The sequence below is a fragment of the Sturnus vulgaris genome, chromosome 1 (assembly GCF_052056855.1).
Source record: "Sturnus vulgaris isolate bStuVul1 chromosome 1, bStuVul1.hap1, whole genome shotgun sequence".
Taxonomy (NCBI): domain Eukaryota; kingdom Metazoa; phylum Chordata; class Aves; order Passeriformes; family Sturnidae; genus Sturnus; species Sturnus vulgaris.
The window spans coordinates 151,353,964-151,374,890 of record NC_142243.1 but is presented as its reverse complement, the minus strand read 5'-3'; the positions used below and the strand labels follow the sequence as shown (position 1 = coordinate 151,374,890).

The following is a 20,927-nucleotide window of genomic DNA, read 5'->3' as shown; positions in this document are numbered from 1 at the left end:
GGACCTTTTGTCTGTCCTCTGCTTTGCTGTACCTACAACTGATCTCCCTCATGAGGTGACAGCAATATTACAGTTGCTGTAACCAACCCCCATCTCATTTCACAGGGATGCTGTGAAGTTAATTAACAAAGGAGAGAAGGGGGTGTTAATGGTGAAGTGCCACCACTCCACAGCTCAATTTTACTTCTGTTTCCATTTCATCTTGACCAATTGTTCTGTTTCTCTTCAAATCTTGCTAATTTTTAGCTCTAGACCCCCTAGTTTGTGCAGCTGCCAACATGCTCAGTGTGTGATTCATGGGTTCTGCTTGGCAGATTTTTTGCAGATCTCCCAATGACACCTCCATTGACATTTTATGACGGGGTTAGAAGATTTAATTTCATACCAAGATTATAAAAGTGGTACTTTTGTGTGAGATGTAGGCCAGTTTGGAAGATAAAATAAATAAAATGTATGGAATTTGTCTTAGAATGATGTGTCTTCTGTTTTCTGGCCTGTATGCTGAAGGAAGAGATCAGTGATTTATTTGAATTTGACAGGCAAATGAGAATCTCACCATGTGTTTTGGACTGACTCCAGCCCCCCCCGCCTTTTTTTTTTTTGTTTTGTTTTTGTTTAGTTTGCTCTATTCTCATTAACATAGGCCACAACCCAGAGCTTCAAATAAAATATGTCATTATAGGCCACAGCTGTTCTCAAGTTAGAAGAAATATTTGTAAACTTGGCAGCTGCTTGAGGAGCTGCAAATGGAGGAAAGAAAAACATTTAAATTTGAGTGGATTGCTTAAAAACATCACTGAAGAATATTTCCTTTATGTCCTTCTGATGTCTTGCTAGGATCAGGTAATACTGAATTATTCTATCTCTACATCTCTGCTTATACCTCCAGATTCCTTCCTTCTCTGTTTTAGGACTCTTCAGAAAAAAATTGTTAGGAGATTGGATATGGCAAAATCTGTGCACTAGTTTTTCCCCCTCTAATGAAATCTATCATCTAGCAATTAAGGTTATTTTTTCTGTAATTTCATCATTATCTCTATTCAAACATAGCAGGATCTACATGGGATGTTGTACTGGCTTTGGCCAGTGGAGTTAATTTGGAATTAAGTGGAGTTAATTTTCTTCCCAGTGGCTGATATGGGGCTGTGTTTTGGATTTGTGTTGATAATACAGAGACGTTTTTGTTATTGCTGAGCAGGTCCTACACAGAGCCAAGGCCTTTTCTGCTTTTCATACAGCCACACTGGGGAGGAAATTGGGGGAGCAGGGGAGGCTGGGAGGAGACACAGCCAGAACAGGTGACCCAAAGTGACCAAAGGGATATTCCAGACCATGTCACATCACGCTCAGTATATAAAGTGAGGGGAGGAAGGAGGAAGGGGGGGGACATTTGGAGTGATGGTGTTTTTATTCCCATGTAACCATTGCCTGTGATGGAGCCCTGCTCTCCTGGAGATGGCAGAACACCTGCCTGCCCATGGGAAGAAGGGAATTAATTCCTTGATTTGATTTGCTTGTGTGCTTGGCTTTTGCTTTCCCTATTAAACTGTCTTTATGTCCACCCATGAATTTTCCAGCTTTTACCTTCTGATTCTCTCCCTGATCCTGCTGGTGGGGGAGTGAGAGAGAGGCTCTGTGGGGCTTGGCTGCTGGCTGGGCTTAAACCGTGGCAAATGTGGGTAAAATCTGGTCACAGACCAAAAAGATATGGTATTCCATAAACTGTGGGTTAGTGGGGCTGACTGTAGCCCAAGTGAGGTGAATTTTTGCATGATCTACAACAAATTAAGGTCCATGTGCAGATGGAGGGATCACCAACCTGGAGCCAGCATGGTCTGGTAAATGCAGAGGATGCTGGTGTCTCAGGAAGACATCCTTCCTCAAATATAGAAATGGAATAATTCTGCTGATGTACACAAACTAACAAAGGAACCTCTCTGCGTGTATCTGTCCTTACCCAGATCACCTATTTTTTTTCTTTTTGGCTGAAGCTGAGAGGAGTATTTTTATTCTTCATCACCCCAGTCTGCAGCGGCTGAGAGTTGCCTGTGCTTTGAAGTTCCTCATGATGTGGCATTTCCTTTGGTCCATTGACTCTGGACAGCCCACAAGCTCATGTGAGCCCTGCTCTGAGAGCCTCTGGAAGAACAGAAGTAGTGGTTACCCTTTGCTCTGTATCCATTGTGTGGCTCTGAATGCTTCCATTTAAAAGCAAATATTAAAAAAAAATTCAAAATTCTATCCTTTTTACTGAATTCTGGTTAAACTTTTTGTTTTCAGTATGGCTCAGAAAATCTTCCTAATTTTCTTGCAGAACTGTTATCAATTCTTTGAGGAATGAAAGATGGAGTTTTCAGAGTGACTTTTCTAGTGCTTAGAAATCCTCAGAACTTGCAGTATTTCATTTTTTAAGAACTTCCTAAGACAAGCTTATATGTTACTGCTAATGCCATATTTGTTACTGCAAAATACCTCACAGGTACCACTACCTGCACATTCAAGTTTTTCTCCACAAAACTATTGATGAAAAATGCAAAAGGTCACCCCATCTAAAATGTAAAACTACTCCAGAAAATACAGGCTAAGCCTAAAGGGTGATGCCTTAGAAGCCATAGTCAGTTCCCCTCTTTATCAGTAGCCTCTTCTTCTTTTGCTGGTGCTTCTCATTTCCCAATTCCTTCTTACCTTCCTATTCTGGTCTTGATGCTTCTCCAGAAAAGGACAGCCTTTGAATTTCAGATATTCATAAAATAGATGGGTGACAATAGGATTGCACGGCATAAACAGCTACGTGTGGTTTACATGTCACCACCTGATTCCCATTGTGTTGAAGCCAACACAGGAAGTGCAGCCAATCTCTGGGAATACAGGATTATTTTAATCCCTCTCAGTGGCACAACTGGGTTTGGCCCTTGTGCAAAGAATGTGATGGACTTTTGTGCCCCAGAGCTCGATGCCAGCTGCCAGAGCCTACCTCTTCTCCCAGTGTGCTTCATCCCAGAGCACTTGCAGACAGTTATAGCAGTTATTCCACTGCCCTGTGCACTCTGCCTCTGCTATTTCTTTTTCTTATTCACACAATGCTTGCAATTTTAAACGGTCAAGCAAATGGAACAGACTGCCCAGGGAGGTTAAGGAATGACTCTTCCTGTAAGTGCTGAAAACACAGGCAGGTGGTTTAGTGGTGGACTTGGCCATGCTGGATAAATGGTTGGACTTGACCTGGGACGTCTTTTCTGCTCTTAATGATTCCACTGGAAATCAGCAGAAGGAGCAGAAATAGGAGCTCTTCCTACTCTGTAGCCTTTCAGTGGTGGTTCCCCAGAGGATGTTAAACCTGTCTCTAGAGTCTAGGTCTTGTGCAATTTTCTCCTTGGAGAAAAACTGGAAAAGCTGGTGGATACTCTCCTGTCCTTCATGAATATTTCTGTGAGCACTGTGCTTCAAACCTACTGAGTGCTCCTAGGATTAATTTGTTCAGCTTTGCCAAACAGTTGTTATTTCATGGCAGAAAAAACCAAAAACGAATGAGCCAAGAAAAGAAGCTAATTAAGTGGACCTTATGCAAACTCCTTTTGCTTTGCATAGGAAAGACACAAATTGTTCTCCTACCTGTGTGACACACTTTGCCATGGAACAGCAGTTTCTTCAAGTTATATTGACCTCTTAGAGCAAATTATTTCCTCAAAAATCACGTTTGCTATTTGATGGGTTTTCTGTCTCATTAGAGAGCCATTCAAATCTAGCAGAGCTGATTTTTACCACCAGCTGCATTGCAAATTCTGGAGTGCTTTGTGAAGGTTCTGTTAGCAAGAAATGTGATTATAAAGGTAAAGACTTTAATTTGCATATACAGGACAGATACTTTTCAGATACTATATTTTGTTCACTTTTCAGTACCAAATACACCTATAAATAAATAAGGCTGGGTTTTGACACTGTCTATTGTCAAAAGAGGGAACCTTGCCATAGGAATACATCCATCTAAGTCTGCTAGACCAGACTTAGAGAAAAAAAGTCACAAATAAGATTGCAAGTGGTAGAATTTGGCCTGAATTTATATACATATTTAGGTACTACTTATGTGTATGCAGACAACTTGGATATATATACATCAATTTCTTAGCCAATTTAGTGCTCTTGCAAAAGGATTTTTCTGTGAGGTTTTACAAAAGCAGATGGGGAAAAAGCTCCCAGTCTTTTGTCCTAATAAGAGTAGCTAGAGGGAAAAAAAAAAATCCTACATCTGAATTTTTCCAAAATTTTCCATGTCCATTTTCATGCCATTGATTTCAATTAAAAAAAAAAATCTATTCCATTGGGAACTTGGCATTGTAGTAAGTTGGCCATGCCAAACTTCAAGTCCTTATACCTTGGAATATGGCAACAGGAGGGTTTCTCAGGGAAGTGTTGCTATGCTTCAAATACTTTTTGTTTTTAAACATGGCTAGGTCACTAACATTTTTCTTAGAAAACTGCTGGATCTGGATGGTAATTGCAAAAAGGAAGGGATGCAATGCACTGGAATGGAAAACTGAAAGTGAACCTGTTCAAATATGGGCAAGTTACAGGTGACTGAGCACAGCATTGTTACAGTGAGGGTGAAAAGCTGGACTCAATTCTCAAGATATGACAACTGTACTGTCTAAAGTACACAGATTTACCACAGAATGATATGGCATTTGGTATGAGGTATTTTTTCCATTGGTGTTGTAGGGTGAAGAAGGCTTTCCTGGCTTTCCTGGACTGAAAGGGGACAAAGGAGAAAAAGTAAGTCCAAATCTTTATTAATTACACTCTGAAAAGTTTAAGAGTTTATAAAGCTGTTGTGGAAGTCTAATGGAAACTGACTCTCCTCTAAGTCTTTTGTTTCACCTCTGTATTATATTTTGTTTCATTTTGTGTAAGCAAGGTGCTCAGAAAAGGAGACTGTGATATTGTACTGTTTTTCATCAAAGTGCAGCCTAAAGTTTTTAAACCTATTGATGATGCTCAGCCATATTTGAGAAATGTGTGGAGAGCTCAAAGGCATGAGCTTTGACTAAACTTTGTAAAACTCCAAAATACATAAATGTAATAGAACAGGAACTCAGTGCTAATACACACAGAAATACTAGAGTATCTTTAAAATGAGTCATAGAAGGCCAAAGATTACTATGCCTTTACTTGCACTGAATATAAATAACTTTTGGACTGTGGTGGCCTTTAGCTGCTTACTGTGTCATCATCTTAAAAAAAACCCGAAAATTAAATCCAGTACTGAGCTAATTCTGTTGACTAGTATTTACTTTGGACACAGTTGTTGGAAATCTCTTAAACAAATCCTCATTTGCAGGAGGAATTTTAGGAATTCACACTTTTTCCACCTCTTATAAAATAGCAAATGTTCCAGATCACAAGGCAAGATGCCCCTCCAAGTAACACCCATCAAACCAGCCCTGTACAATCACAGCCTACAGTGGCAGCTTGCAGTGCCTGTGTCTGCTTCTCACTTGAGCCTTTTTTAATAACACACCTGAGACAAAACCACTGCAGTGCCTAGAAGTGAAAACACTAAGCCAGTTCCTCACTGTGTGTTGACTTGTCTGTTGTTTGCTCCACTCTCCATTTGTTCTTTAAATTGCCAGCTGCAGGCAGCAAACGTGCTTTATCTTCACATTTTTTTGCTGTTCCTGTTAGTTGGGGAGCTACCAATCTCAGCATATTTAGTTCCATTCATCCTGGTGCATAGGAAGATTTTAAATGGTAAAATTTTGAATTAAAGTGGTGTTTGACATTCTATTTCTTTGTTTTCTACACTTTTGCATATTTACAGCTCTGGGACACACTTCCCAGTGGCCAAGGTCATTTCTGAGGACAGCTTGAGTATATTAAGTCTTCTTTTCTGTTTGCTTTTAGGCATACTACTTATGTATAATACAGCTTTGCCTAGAGGCTTCTGAGCTTTGGGATGAATGCGGTATAATCACAGAGGAAAAAAAAATTAGAAATGCAATTTTTGAGACAATGGAATGGTGAAGAGAGATGCAAAGAGAAGATGATATTATAATATTACCATGACTCAATTGTTATGTGTCTAATTAGCTCCAGAGCTTTTATATTAATTTATTCTTAAATGAGTTAAGTGGACAAGAGTGCCTAGTTCCTCATTAGAAGCTCATCAATCGTCCCCAGTGTGTTAATGTCAGCAGCAGCTCCTCCAGAAACTGTAAATAATAAATGTTTGTGTTCAAATGTTTCTCCTCATTTCTTGTTCCTCTCTAGATGTGCTGCTTATGTCACTGCACCAGCAGGGGTATTAATGCTGTGCTGATGAAAACTCTTGTTGTTGTTACAGGGTTCCCTGGGCTCACCTGGTCCCCCTGGGAGGGATGGAGCAAAAGGAGAAGCTGTAAGCCTTTCTGTTCCTCCCATGTAATCCTGCTTTTCAGCTCGAGGCAGGCACTGGGAATCAATATGCCTTGAGTGGAACATGTCTGGGGGAATTGTGTGGCCATTTTAGGAGCAGCAAAAACAAATGGCAGGAGGTTAACAGCCCTGAAACTCTCATTCACACATTTGCAGCCAGGGCAGGTGTCCTATAGATTAACCATTGCTGGAGGCCCCAGGGCAGCTGTTATCATTCATTAAGGAGGGAGAGGGAGCAGCCTGTGATTTGGGACCTGCTAGTAAATAGCTGCAGCTGCAGTGCCTGGCCACTTGTTTTATGGCTGGCAAGGAGTCCTTAGCTAGTAGAGATGGCAAAGGTGCAAGGGACCATCTTATGGTTCCACAACAGGCATGGGCTGGAGAAACTGGAGTCTTGGTCACAGAAGACCTCAACTCCTCCTGTGCACTGATAAAACTAAGAGAAGAGGAGGAGGGCATGGTTAGTTCAAGGAAGTATGTAGAGCACCAAATACTGCCTGTAAGAGGACTACAGTTGAAACACAAAACTACAAATATGTTTTCCAGTATGTCACAGAAGTGTGTTTTAGAGCGTTACATCCTTTCCCGTGCTTGATCACCATCCCTTAGAAATATCTTCAACCTGATGTTGAACCTTCACAATGTCATTTACTGTCCCTTTGTGGCAGTCACTTGGTGGCAATTGAAGGAGAAAGGATTCTCTGGAGGGCAGGTATACACAACAGGAGTGACACACAGCAAAAAAGCTCTTTTCCTTACATCCTGTTTCTTCTTTGTTCCACGACTGTCCTACTTTGGAAAAACTGTGACAATTTTTCAATATTGCTTGCAGAACTGCTGCAACTTCCTCACATCACACATGGCACAGGATTGGACAGTGTCATACTTGTACTCGCAAAATTCCTTATAAGATGTGTTTATATACTGCAAGGTGACAACTCAAGACCAAATGCATTATGCTGACTCCAAGGAATCCATCTTTGCACACTGTAATCAGTGCAAGCTGTTCACAACTTAGGGAACTCATTTTTTATCACTTGGTTGTGTTTTGAGAGTAGATGAAGAGCTGCTTCAGTTTTCATTTTCTTTCCACTTTCATTTTTGTGAGGAAAACACATTGTAAACTTTGAGATCTCTGTATAATGGCATTCAGGACTGTCAATATTTCTAACTGCATGTACTGACTAGTTTGAGATATCCTAGCCTTTATGTATAAAAGATTTGTGTTTACCAGCAACATTTCTGTTACTTGCAGGGTGAACCAGGACGGCCAGGAGCATTTGGACTGCCTGGGCCAGCAGGTCCAAAGGTAAACTTTCCTTTTCTTCTTTACATGGGCAGGCATGTATATATATATTTTTTCCACTGACTTTTTATGTGGCTTGAATTTCTTCTTGTTGAAGACATTTGATATTGGTGAATGAAGAAACTCAAAATGCTAATTTTCATCAGGGGTCTGCTAAGGTATTAGCAATTAAGCAAATTGTGTAAAAAGAAGAAATAACTTTTGTTCAATCAACAGCGTAGCTGGAGAAGGTGAAGAAAACGTTTTGGGGCACAAAAGCCTTGTGTCATGTCTTCAGTAGCTTTCCCAACTCTCACTAAGATGCAGATGAGAATTATTATCCCGACTCTATGACTTGAAAAAAAGATCATGTAGAGATCCTATCCTGAATGTTTCTGCCTATTTTCGGAGCTTCAGTTTTGCACCATTGAACAGTGCCTGAATGGTACAGAACTTGAGCCAGTGTTTATATCACTGGGTTTGCTTCAAACAAGGTGCTCCTGAATGCAAATCTGGTGAGACTTAGCTGAGCATCAGAAATGTGAATTTTGAAACAGCAGTTCTTTAACCTCCTGTCAAAAGTCTCATCTCTCCTTGCTTTGTTCCCTGTTTATTGAGGGGATGAATACCCCTCAGGTGGTTTCAGCCTTGTTGTTATAATACAAAACGTAGATGGTGTATTGTGACAAGTATGCTTTTAGGGGTATCACACACAGCAAGTTCAGCTCATCCTGTGAAAGGTGCTGCAAGGACAACAATCTGATTGGCCTGAATTAACTTCACTCAGTTCTGTTCCTGTACAAGCCAAGACCTTTGAATATCTCATCCTTCTGGAAGAGCCATTTCTAGTCAGCTAAATCTTGCACTGATGCCATTATTCTCAAATAGGAGTTAAGTACCTCTGCACCTTTCCAGGTGTAGCCTTGACTGTCACTTGGCTGCCTCTGAGAGGACTTGATGAGGCAGGTCATACACAGGTCCTTTGCATTCCTCAGCTATGCAGAGCCCTGTCTCCAAAATATCCCTGTGTTTTTGCACAGAGGGAAATTCACCCTTTCCCAAAGTCCCATCAGGAGGGCATCAGAACTCATGAGGAGTTTGTAGATTAGCAGAAATACTTGGCAGCCATCCCAGGATTCTCTGTGGAAACCGTATTGGCTTCAGCAGGGGATAAATGACACATGCAAAACAGGGCTGGGCTGAGCTGAGTGAAGGCACACTGAAAATTTTGCCCTTCAGTAGGATTTGGATCTTGGATGAAATGAACTGAATTTATCACTTACAAATGCTTTTTAGCTGCATCTTTCCTATCAAGTAAATACACACATATTTTCTCTCCTGCATATCTCATGTAGTGGAATTTCAAGCCAGCAGCTTATGTGATGCTCTTTGTTGTATGGACTTCTTCACACTTGCTTTGCAAAGCTTTTATAAACCAAGTTAAACTGAGGCACCTGCATTTTCCTCAAGGTGGACTTGATCCTGCTCCATAGTTCCCACCAGGTTCTTCAGGAACATGCAATTCAGCCAGTTAATTCAGCTCAGTTAATGAGGCAATGCTGAATAGAAGGAGTTCAGATCTATGGGCAGAGCAGGACAGGTGCTGGTGGGGCTGCACCTAAAGACATCTGACTGGACAGTGTCAGGTGCTCCCAGGGGAGACATGAGCTTGGCCAACACCAGCCTCTCACAGTGCCTAAATATAAAATTATTCGGTGTTTTCACAGTGGCTTTCATTTACCTCAATGGATGCATTGGCTGTGTGCAATGTCCTTGAGCTGGATTCTGGCCTGAGCTATTTTAAGAAATAACCCTGACTTGCTGACAGGGCTTTAAAATCTAAAATAAGAATCCACACTTCTTTACTCTTTGGTGTAAAGCCTGAGCACCTCATCAACATTGAACAAGGTGTATGAGGATGGGTAAAGCTGGCAATTAGAGAGGTCACATCTCTAATTACTGGTGTAATGATTATTTAGGGTTTTTCTGCCGGATCACTTATTTTTGTCATCAGCATCAATACAACAGCTCTGGACTCTACCCCAGGCTCCATGGAGAAACCTTGCAGTTTCTCTGGTTGGTTGGGTAGTGATTCTTCCTGTCTCAATCCATCTTCATTAGCACTGAGCCAGGCAAGCCCACTGTGTTCTCAGCAATGATACCTGTGCCCCAGGAAATTCAGCCCCTTGTTTATCTCCTTGGCTTAGGAGCCTTTTGCTTCAGTGGGAATTGCTGGCACTAAGAAGTTGGCTTGTACTTTTTACAGACCCCATTAATTGTGTGAAGCTTCCAGTAGCACAGATAAGAGTCCTCCAGGCTTCTGGTAATGGAATTTCAGTCCAAAGAGTTACAGAAATGGCTGCTGAGCCCATTAGGGTTCATGTATAGGTACAGGAATGAAATGGCCTTGGTATGTCATCCCTGGTTTTGTTGATTTTGCTTCTCAGTGATGTCTTCAGGGGAGATTGTTCCTAGCTCAGTGTCTTCAGCATAAAACTGTAGGGTTTGGAGTGGGTTTTCTCTTTTTCATCAAACTTGAAGGGTAAACTTCTCTGTTCTCCAAGAAGGATGTATGATCTTGCTGGCTACAAACTAGACAAAAAAGAGTTATCAAAGTCAGCCTTGTGCTAAGGTGTTGGAGCTTCTGGTTACAGATGTCATGGTAGTCTGAGATGGCAAGAAATATTCACAGGTCAGTGGGAAAAACTCCCACAAAAATATGTGGGACCTGGCAGGTTAATTTAAATGGAATAAGTGGGTCAAGAGAAAAAGGGCTGTATCTCAGATTGTTCATTGTATGATGTTATAGCAGAGAAATAAAGTTTGGATTTTTGAGATCAGACCCTTTAGCCTGCAATATCCTGCAGCAAATATTCAGCCTTTTTCCTTCTTTTTTTCCCCCTCTCTGTATCTCTAATAAAAGGATAAAGAGGTTTTTGTGGTTGTCATTGCTGTGGCAAAGACATAGCTATAGCATTCCCATCTGAACTGACAGTTATCTGCACTTAATAGAAAAAGCAGAGGGAGAGGGGGGGAAAAAAAAATCAATCCTTTGAAATAAAAAGTATTAGGTAAGAGTTTCATTTTGACAAATTTCCTTCTTGCTTGCTCGAGCTGTCGAAGGTCTCACGCTTCTCTGGTTTACCAGACATGATCTCAGCACAGGCCTTGAGTGGGTTCAGCACATCTCATCCAGACAAAACCAGTTTCTCTGTAACTTCTGCTGCGTGTTACAACCACGTTTTATGTAACAGGACTGACTTGGACTTCTGTAATTCGGACAACTTGGAGCAGGATTCTGTTTCTCTTGGGATTTTGCCTAGACTTTGGTAGCAGTATTTTTCTGCAGGCTGAAGGAGAGATTTAGGTGCATGCCTGCAGCTCTCCCTCTGCTATTGGAGAACTTGCAATGCTTCCTGACCTTGCAGAGATTTTCACGTCTGATCCCAGAGCCACGTTTGCTTGTGCTTGAACCCTACCCTTTTTAAAAAAGCCTCAGTTCTACTAATAATTGCAATCACGTCTTACATTTTTAATTTTATTATCTTTTTAATATGAAACTTCTATTAATACAAAATGTAGTAATTATTTTTAAATTATTGCCCTATCTGTTTTGAAGCTTATCCATTACAGGCACCCAATTAGGGTTAGACAGGAGTTAGATGAGAGTGGTGGCAAAGGGGACGTGATGTAAGTAAGAAAATAATCAGTCAAATAGGTGATGTAAAATGCCAAACCAGTTCTCTAGGCCAACTTGCCAGGCCCAGGCTGTCTCCATAGGACAGCTCTGAGGGCTGAGCCTGTTCAGCTGGGGATCCAGATAATTTTCAGGCATTGTAAGACACATAAAGGCACACTGTGAGTACTCTATTACAGTGTACTTTCTCCAGGGTGAGTCAGTACACAACCAGCTGAAGGACTGATGAAATTTACCTGATCCTTTTGAATTTTTTCTTATCAGTAAAAATAAACTTTGGAAAATTTACTTCTGATCTGTTTCTTTGCATTTATTCTTCAAAACATATAACATTTTGAAGACTCTGGTCACTTTGCAGCAACGTATACCTTTGCTTTGTTCCATTAACACTGTGTTCAGGAGCCCCAACAGGTGTTGTGTACAACTGACATTGCCAAACCTTCTGAAAAAACCTGTAGAGAAACCTGTATGGGACAGTTTGCCTTTGTAGGTTAAGTCAGAAAGCAGAAAGATAAAACTTGCTAATGTCAGAGGGGACAGAGGAAAATATTGGAGTGTCATTTTTGGTAAGTAGTTGGAAAGTAAGACATTACTCCTGTATTAGCACTGAGAGAGTCAAGAAGCCTCAATATGAGCCTGGAAAAGCAACTTGCTTTTCTGACTAACTACTTTTATTCTTGTCTTTTATGTGAAAGAGTTTCTGGTGGTTTACTGAATCTCAATTCCTTGCCAGGGATCCGAGGGAAAACAGGGTCCTCCAGGCATTAAAGGCTACGTAGGTGCACCGGTAAGTCCTGGCTCTTGTTCAACTTCTAATGGTCTAGAAACTAACTTTACTTTTTCAGTGTATTCTGCCCAGATATATTTTTTTATTATTAATCAGTCTATAGTCTGTTTGGCTACTTATCTGCACTATGTCCAAGTGGTGAAATTTTCTTGACTTCACTGAGTTTTGTATGTCTGCTTTAAATGAGAACAGACCTGTAGCCAGTAGAGAGGTGTCAGCAGAAATGAACTGATTACTGAGATAACAGATGGTGATTTTGTGATGCTCCCATTGTAATGCAATTGTTTTAGTCTGTGATGATGCACCATTTATATGGTGCTTGAAAACTTCACCAAGAAAAAACACCACCTCTCAGCAAATTTCCAGTCATATTTTGAAAGCACTTAGGGAATAGCCTTTGGGCTCAGGGAACAAGCCTGCATTGAATGAACAGACAGCAAGACCAAAATAAATTAGATTCTGTCCAGTTAGCACCTCTGTCTTGTGGTCTCAGCTTGGTAAGCAGCCTTTAAACTGGTGTTGGAAAGGCTGACTGGATTTTCAGAGATTTGATGATCCAGATGGGTTCACCTCCCATAGGCTGGGGATGAAAGGATTGTGAGCTGCCCTGCCAAGAAGTACTTGGGGTGCTGGTGGATGAAAAGTTGGACTTGAACTGACAGTGTGCACTCACTGCCCAAAAGCACCATGGGCAGCAGGTGAGGGAAATGATTCTGCTCCTCTGCTCTGACCCCACCTGCAGTGCTACATCCATCACTGGGGTCCCAGCACAGGGAAGATCCATGGACCTCTGAGTGTGGGTCCAGAACAGGGTCATGGAGGTGGTAGGAAGGCTGTAGCACCTCTCCTGTGACATACGGCTGAGAGTTGAGGTTGTTCAGTCTGGAGAAGGCTCTGAAGAGATCTTAATGTGGCCTTTCAATATTTAAAAGATGCCAAATTTTTTAGTAAGACCTCCTGTGATATGACAAGGGATAATGGTTTTAAAGTAAAACGGGTTAGATTTACATTTGATATAAGGCAGCAAGCTTTTACTACAAGGATGGTGAGACTCTGGAACAGGCTGTCTGGTGAGATGGTGGATGCCTCATTCTTGGAAACATTCAAGGCCAGCTTGGACTGGGCTCTGAGCAACCTGCTCTAGTATAAAATAGCCCTGCTCATTTAGATGATTATGCAAATCATCATGAGGGCCAAATATACCCAGGCATGGAGCTCTGGTTAGCTTGGAGGTAAGACTCCACTATAGTGTAAAATAAACTGAAGTTTCAATTATTACAGCAAGAAGCACTACAAACTTTGGCAGTTTTAGAGAGGTCACTACTGTCTGAGCATATTTGTCTCTCTATAGCTATTAGCTGATTGCTCAGTTTCTACAATACAGGTAAAATGCAAGGTGTTTGCTGAGCCAAGGGAAGGTGAAATCCCTTTGTACCCACGGAGTCAATTGTCTGTGCTAATGCCACATGAAATGAAGCTCTAGCAATGTTTCTGGTGTAGCTGGGAGGAGATGAATTATGCAGTCCTGAGGAACACTGGCATTGCATTCACAGCACAAAAATGTGCTGGGCCCCCAGGACAGAGTGCATCTAACCTTTGCCAGTTCTCCAGGCTACCTGCTGTCTGTCTGGCTACCACATCCAAACCCACCAGGAACAGGAATTCTTGCTTGTTTATGCAATAGGTTTTCTCATCAGTATTGTCCTTTACCAAAATTCTCATTGTTTACAAGAAACTTGAAAAATGCAGAGCATTGGTTGTGTTCCAGACCATCTGCAGCTGTGGTGTGTTCCCTGTCCCTCCACTCTGCTGTTGGCAGGAGGGTCGTGTGTCTGCAGGCAATATAATATTACAGATGTTCTTGGGCTCACAAGTGGTCCCTGCTCTGTGAGTCTGCTTAGATCATGCCTGCGGCCAACTTCGAGGACTGGCAACACAGAAGATGTCCTTGAGGTTCACTTGAATAGATTGTGCAGATGTGCACACTGATTTGGTGACTAATTAGAGGACGTAACTATGTCTCTACTTGGATTTAGCTTTATAATCTTTGCTTGTTTGGTTTTTTTAGGGTCTACAAGGAGAAAGAGGAGAAAAGGGAACACGAGGAGACAAGGTATTCCTGCTGCATGATAGGAAAAGCTTTTCCTTTGTCCATTAGGTAAGGTGGACTACCAGGCCAGCAGCTCTGGAGAGGGATGGAGTTTCCTCACTGCACTGCACTTCCAAGTGCTCTCCACCTCCCATGGCTGTGCAGGAGGGTTTACAGATCTATGCTGTCTACTAAGCACACATTTAGGAACTTCTTGTATGTGTAGCCAGGGATGGAGGAGAGAGAGGAGGAGAGGAGCAGAGGATGCCAGTGTGGAGATCTGAAGGAGTGTCCACATTGTGTGCACAACCTGAGAGCTGAGAATGGTCACTGACTGCCACTGACCACGTCTGCATCCAGCATTTTCCCAGCTCTTTATAGTTTTTCACATCATCCAACTTCCATAAACTCACTAGTAGTAAATACCAGATAATTTGTACTATGTCAGAGGCTTCAACCAAATGGAGTTGCTTCCCAGTTCCACGTTTTTTCCTGAACATGAAGAGCTGTTTCACAGAGTACAGGTCACTCTGGGATTTGAATCATGTTTCAAGGAAAATCATGTCTCAAGGAAAAGACCAAATGCTTATTATAACTGGAATGGGCGTTTAAAAGCAGAGCTGGGCAGACACAAAGCCTTAGGTATTTCAGTTTGCTCATTTCAGTGTTCAGAGAGACCTCAGATGTGCACCCACTTCTTCTGTAGACCTGCTTGGCAGTGTTCAGGGCCCCCCAAAAATGTCTTGCTATGTTCTGTCAAAAATGACAAAAATGTTCTGTCTTGCTAATGACTCAAGCCAGTCCTGACACAGATTTATCTCAGGGAGGGTCTGGCATCTTTGCCTGTGTTTGTGTAAAAGAGGGATCATCTTGCTGGCATAGCTCTGTTCCTATTTTTCAGTCTCCATCTTCTTCTGGAGAGGAAACCCAGTGATTTAACACCAAACTTTTACTGGGAAAAATTATCAGTAGATCCTTAGTGTGAGATATTGTGTTTCTCTTTACCAATGTCCTTTCTGCTGTTTATGATAAAGTGGTCATGATCATATTTTGTATTACCTGTCCTCGTTATTGCAGCTATAGCAAATGGCTGGATTGTATTTTATCTTCATCATGCTTTTCCTTCAGCCCTTTGCAGGACTGGATAGGTGTCCTGTGTCTAGGCAGTGCCTCTGCTGCTTTTCCAGAGGCAACATTGTCTAATCTGCTGGAATATTTGGCTCCTGGAAGAAAATCCATCTTTCTGACATCACTGTGATGGGAGAGGAAGCTGGAGCTGTGTGTGGGCAGGCAACTGACTAAGTAGAGGAAGATTAAAGTGGGGAAGAAATGAATTAGGTTTTGTTTCATTAGAAGGATCTGCTCAGAGGTGCCCCCCCATCCTTTTTTTCTTTTTTTTTTTTTTTTCCCTGAAGCAGCCAAATCTCTGCTACAATAATTGTGCTTTGATTTTTTCCCAGGTTTTAATGATGGTCTCAGTGCACCCACTGCCAGTGCTTTAACTTTTACCAGTCAGTACTACTGTGAAAACAGTGGGTGTAAATTCGGTGGGCCAAATATTTTCTTGTCTGCTCTTCAGTCTGTAACCTGAATACTGACACCTACGCAACCTATGTTTCTTTGTGCCTGAAAAGGGAGCACTTAATTCATGCACTGAGTATTGTTTTATCAAGTCTCCCTCCTTGCTACCAAAATAGCCCTAAGTATCCCATCCATCTTGCTGCATTATTCACATATCCTGGGACCTCAGATGTAAATGTTGAGGTTTTATAGTGAGATTGCTAAATGCAGTAGTACGGGTTATACCTGCACTTTAGGAAAAACACTGCATCATATGAGGGATATCCCCTGCCCTTTTGCATCCAATGAGCTCATTGTAGACCCCAGGACAGACTATAGAGAAAATTATGATGCACTGCCCTGCTAACATGAGCCATGTCTGTATGTGATACTTTTCATTCTAATTCAGGCATGTGTAATACAAATATAAACAAAATACAAATAATGCAAAACTTATATAAAACTTAATACAAAACTTATTTCTGGGCTAAACAGACAAATGGGGATACAATTCAACATGACAAACTCACCCCAGGACATTATGTCCAGCAGTTCAGTGTGACAAAGAGCAATGCTTTTGTTCATAATCCTGTGTCCATCTTGTAAACCTTGTCTGTTTTATTGAGAGGGGATTGTGTAAGAAGGCAACAGGACTGGTCTGCTGCTGCCAGATCCCTCTGCAGTAGGTTTTTTCCTCCTTCAGCCTTTCCAAGGCCTACAGACTCCTGGGTAATCATTTTCCCAACAAATCATTCGATTTTCTAAATGGTAGAGGTCAGAGTGCAGCACTGAAGTTTTGGCAGAATTGTCATTTCCCCTCATTGCTTGTGAATCTTCACCATTTTGTTCCACTGGTTAAAAGAAGAAAAAGCAGTAGAACACAGGAGAAAGAAATGGAATCTTAAAGTGAAAATTTGAGAATGAAATTTTAATGTGTTTGTTCTCTCTGTTGGAAGAAAAGTACTTTTCACTGAGTAGCCTTATTTAAAGAATGGAAAAATAATAAAAAATATTTATAATGACAGATTTTTCTGAAGAAACAGCAGAAAACACAATCGTTTGGAGTGTTTTCAAACAAGTTTTTTTTTGTATTTGCTTGTATAAATAATACATTTGCCTTTCCCAGCCCCCATTGGTAGCAGTAAGAACATCGACACTTTTCTGTTTTGGCAGCTAAATCAGCATGTGTGAAGTACTCACTGCTGCAGTGTATTGATGTTAAAAATTCTCCTGGGAATGCACTGCACATTTTGTCAGCAATATACCAGGTTGTTGCTGAAAGTCTTAAATTCAGGATATTTGTAGTTCAGGCAGCACAAAGGAAAGCATTAATGTGGAAAGTATCACCTCCAAAGCAAGTGGATCTGGGTGTCTGACACTGGTTTTCAGCTGCTTTCTGGAGGATATGGGTCTCTGTAATTTCATTCCTTGAATACAAAATTTGAAATAACACTTATGTTAGAAGATTGATTGACTTTCTAAGGAGGAAAAAGTAAATAGTGATTAGCAAATCCATTTCTGACTTGGCAAATCAATGTAGTTTACAAAAGAAGCTAATTAAATCCAATGCCATAAGTATGGGTTTGCAGGTGATAACAGTGGTCTAACAGAGTTTAAGATAAATAAAACCACTAAAAAATAGCAAAAAACTATTAGTTTTCTATCACTGCTTGTACTTGTAGAACTTGTTTTTACATGCACATTCACATTAATATTGGCACTGTGTGTATGTGTTTGATAGTTTATATTCAGCTGTGTTTGAAGGATCCAAACAAAATCTGTGTTTAATTTTTCAGAGATTTAAGGACTTTAGAGAGTACAAGAAAGTCTGTTTCTAGGGCTTTTAAACTAAAGAGATTGAATGGTCAAAGGCCACCATCAGTAGGATAAAAGTGAAGTTCAGCAGAGGTATGTAAGTGATCCAGTTATCTCTATCAAGAACCTTGATTATAAAATATGAAATATGTTGAGCTTGAATATGGAAGTACAGTAGAGATCAGGGTGAGAATTCAAAATTAACCTGTAAACACAATCCCCCAAAGCAGAAGATGACATTGAGAAGGGGCAGCTATAGGATGTTTCATACACATAGGATAATAAATTGCAGATATGGATGAGGAACAACTGATCAAGAAGCTGTCTTGTGGAAGGGGGGTAGGTGTAAATATTATTCTAGGATTAAAACATGAAAACATATTCCTGCTCAAGGGTAGCCTCAGGTGTATTGAGTTTCATGTACCTAGCTACAGTGAAGATGTGGAAAAACTGGACACTGCACAAAGGGGAGCAGTAAAAATGATCAGAGGACTGACAAACATGCCCATGAAGAAAAGTTGAAAGTATTATGGTTGTTTAGTCTAGTGAAGTTTGAAAGGGAAGTTTTGTAAATCTTCAACTACCTAACAGATCATTGTAAAGATGTAGGATACACTTCCCTCTGTGAGGGGCTAGGGAAAGACTTACTAGTCTGGAACTGCAGCAAAAAAAAAAAAAAAATAGGTTTAGGTACAGGGGGAAAACCCCATATCTTCAAGTAATAAAAATAAAGTAGTGAAATCCATTGCATATAGGCTTTGTAGACTGTCCAGCTCTGGAGACATATAGGAACAAATTAATTGTTCCCCCAGGTTACAGAAAGGAAAGGTGAAAAATGAAAGATTTTTCTTTATTGGGTAAAACCGACCCATTGATGGATTGCTTTCTTAGTTCTGTAAGAGCTGTTCTGGGCTGATGATCCCCTGGTGCACATTGTCCAGTTTACACAAACCCACCTCAGCAGGAAGAAGAAGGATGCCAACAAGGAAAGCTAGCACACACCTGCTTCTGGCTGCAGCAACTTTTCATGGCACAGACATAGGAACTTCAGCTATTTTCTCTATGTGACTGGCTGGAAGTTCTCTCCTTATTCATTATTCTTGGAGCAGATAATATGGACATCATCTTCAGGGCAGTGACCTAAACAGCACAGATTTAAATTATAGTATTTCTTTCTCTTCTTTTTGCAGGGAGACAGAGGCCTGGATGGATTCCCTGGAAAGCCAGGAGTGGAGGGGAAACAGGTCTGTGGCAAATAATAACTGGAAGTGTTTCTTTGGAAAGAGTGGAAATTGACTCTAAAACTGAGACTTATCCAGGGTGGTTGCTGAATCATCACAGTACCCAATCATATCCCTATTCTGAGGATCTTTGTTGGCACAGTTTTCTTTTCTAGTTAGTTTGTTTGTAGAATTAAACTAGAATGCAACTTACAGGAAATGCCAGTCGTTTAAAGGTGATAGTTAAATTGTTTGTCTTAATTTTCATTAAATGTGTAAGAAAGCACTGACAAAAATCCAGTTGTTTAAGCCCATAAAAGAAAAGGAAGAGAACTGGATTTAACATATTGGGTTTGTTTCCAATAAAAAAAGGATTGGAACTATTTACATTTTTAAAACAAAAAGAAAACAGAGAATGGCCTAGAAGGCCAGTACATTTCTGCTGATCAGACACACACTGCTTTGTCTAAAACCACTATCTGTAGATTCCACAAGACTGTTTTCATTACCCAGGGAATGATACCTAATGAGAGGCATCCTTTTCTTCCAGGGACCTTCTGGTCTAAATAGCAAAGGACAGAATAAGCAGCAGAGGCCAGAAGTGATTTGCCAAAAGCCATGCAGCTAATCACTGCCACCCTTGAGCCTGATGCCTCCAGGGTGCAGCATCTGCATCCTGCTCTGTTCCACAGCCACAGTTTACCTTGTACCAAAAAGTGTGTGTCTAGTTAGTGTTTATCACTATCCTTGCAAGATGGAAATGTTTTCCGGTGTTACAGATGAATAAAGAACTGGTTTATACTTGCAGCAAATGTAGATGATGTAGGAAATTGCAGAGAGATATGAAGATCCTTTTTGTTTACTACTTCAAAGGAACAATTTCTCCAAGTGAAACCCTGTTACAAAAGTTGGGTTTTCTGAAGCATTTCTTCTTTTTTCATGTCTGGACACTTAGAAGGGAGTAAATCTTCATGCCTGAATTTTATACTAAATTTTGTGTTTGACACTGATATATGCACTGAACTGCCATTCTTCTGAGTCAGCTGAGACTGGATTGGTGTTACTGTGACTGCTGTAGCATCTCCATTTCCTCTCTGTGAAGCAGAGTCAAAACAGCCTCATGTGTTCTATTAGCTCTTCTCCAGTGCAATAGGATAGCGCTGTTTGTGCTGCCAGTACCTGCAGCCTTATATTTCTCCTGCACTTTAGAAATAAAGAGTTTTATCTCAACTTTACCTCTTTATAGGGCCCTCCTGGCAGCCCTGGCCTTCCTGGTGCTAGTGGGACCAAAGGAGACAAGGTAAGTTGGCATGGAATGCACAAAGTGGATTTAGAAACACATTTGTTAATTCTTCCTTGGGCCCTCAGTGCTGGAAATATCAGGGCTGTTGGCCTAATATTTATCTCGTTTGTATATAACTAAGTTTATATATATTTCAATCTTTCACTTTTCTGATATGTCTTCAATCTGAAATGGGCGTGAGTGTTAAAATGTTTCTGGTTATGGCTTCTCTGCTCTTAATTTAATGCTCATAGTGAGAGTAGAAGGAAATAGAGTGTAGTTTGGGTCAGGAAATCTTCCTCATCTAAGAAATGTTGGTAGAAATGTCAATATGTTTGTGTAGAAGCTGTTTTTCTGACCCAGGAGAAATAGAATTGCCTCAAAAAATGACAACAAAATGCCTCTGAGCCTCCTACCTGCAAAATAATTATTCACTGCTCTCAGTAGCAATTTTGACCTTGTTATTTTTCAGAGTTGTTAGAGTATTCAAGGCAGCCTTATGTTTCCCTCTGTGTTAGAGATGATGATGTAGTTTTGGTATTTCCGACCCAGCTCTTAGGCAGGAGTGGAAAGGCATGGCCAGTTCTGGATTTCTTTCTCTTTTTCTCCTCCAGATTAAGTCAGTGACCCTTATTCAAGAATGCAAGGATTGGAAGCAATTCCCATTATTCTCTTCCTGCAGTACTGACTAGTCTTGAGCTCATAACACTTCATCCGTATTTTTGAACCAGCTGCAACTAGTGCTTCCAAAAGATATTTGTCTCCTTAGTCTGATATTTTCAGA

The 20,927-nt window shown here is 40.8% G+C and overlaps 1 protein-coding gene across 2 annotated transcripts in view; it reads left to right on the top strand.

Moving 5' to 3' along the window:
- COL22A1 (collagen type XXII alpha 1 chain) overlaps positions 1-20,927 on the top strand; it is a 224,601-nt gene that overhangs the window by 109,698 nt on the left and 93,976 nt on the right. For both annotated transcript variants that reach the window (XM_088179716.1, XM_088179721.1), the window contains exons 13-19: positions 4,717-4,770; positions 6,338-6,391; positions 7,664-7,717; positions 12,124-12,177; positions 14,246-14,290; positions 18,832-18,885; positions 20,108-20,161. In XM_088179716.1, coding sequence (XP_088035842.1) covers positions 4,717-4,770; positions 6,338-6,391; positions 7,664-7,717; positions 12,124-12,177; positions 14,246-14,290; positions 18,832-18,885; positions 20,108-20,161 — 369 coding nt within the window. The remainder of the gene's footprint in view (positions 1-4,716; positions 4,771-6,337; positions 6,392-7,663; positions 7,718-12,123; positions 12,178-14,245; positions 14,291-18,831; positions 18,886-20,107; positions 20,162-20,927) is intronic.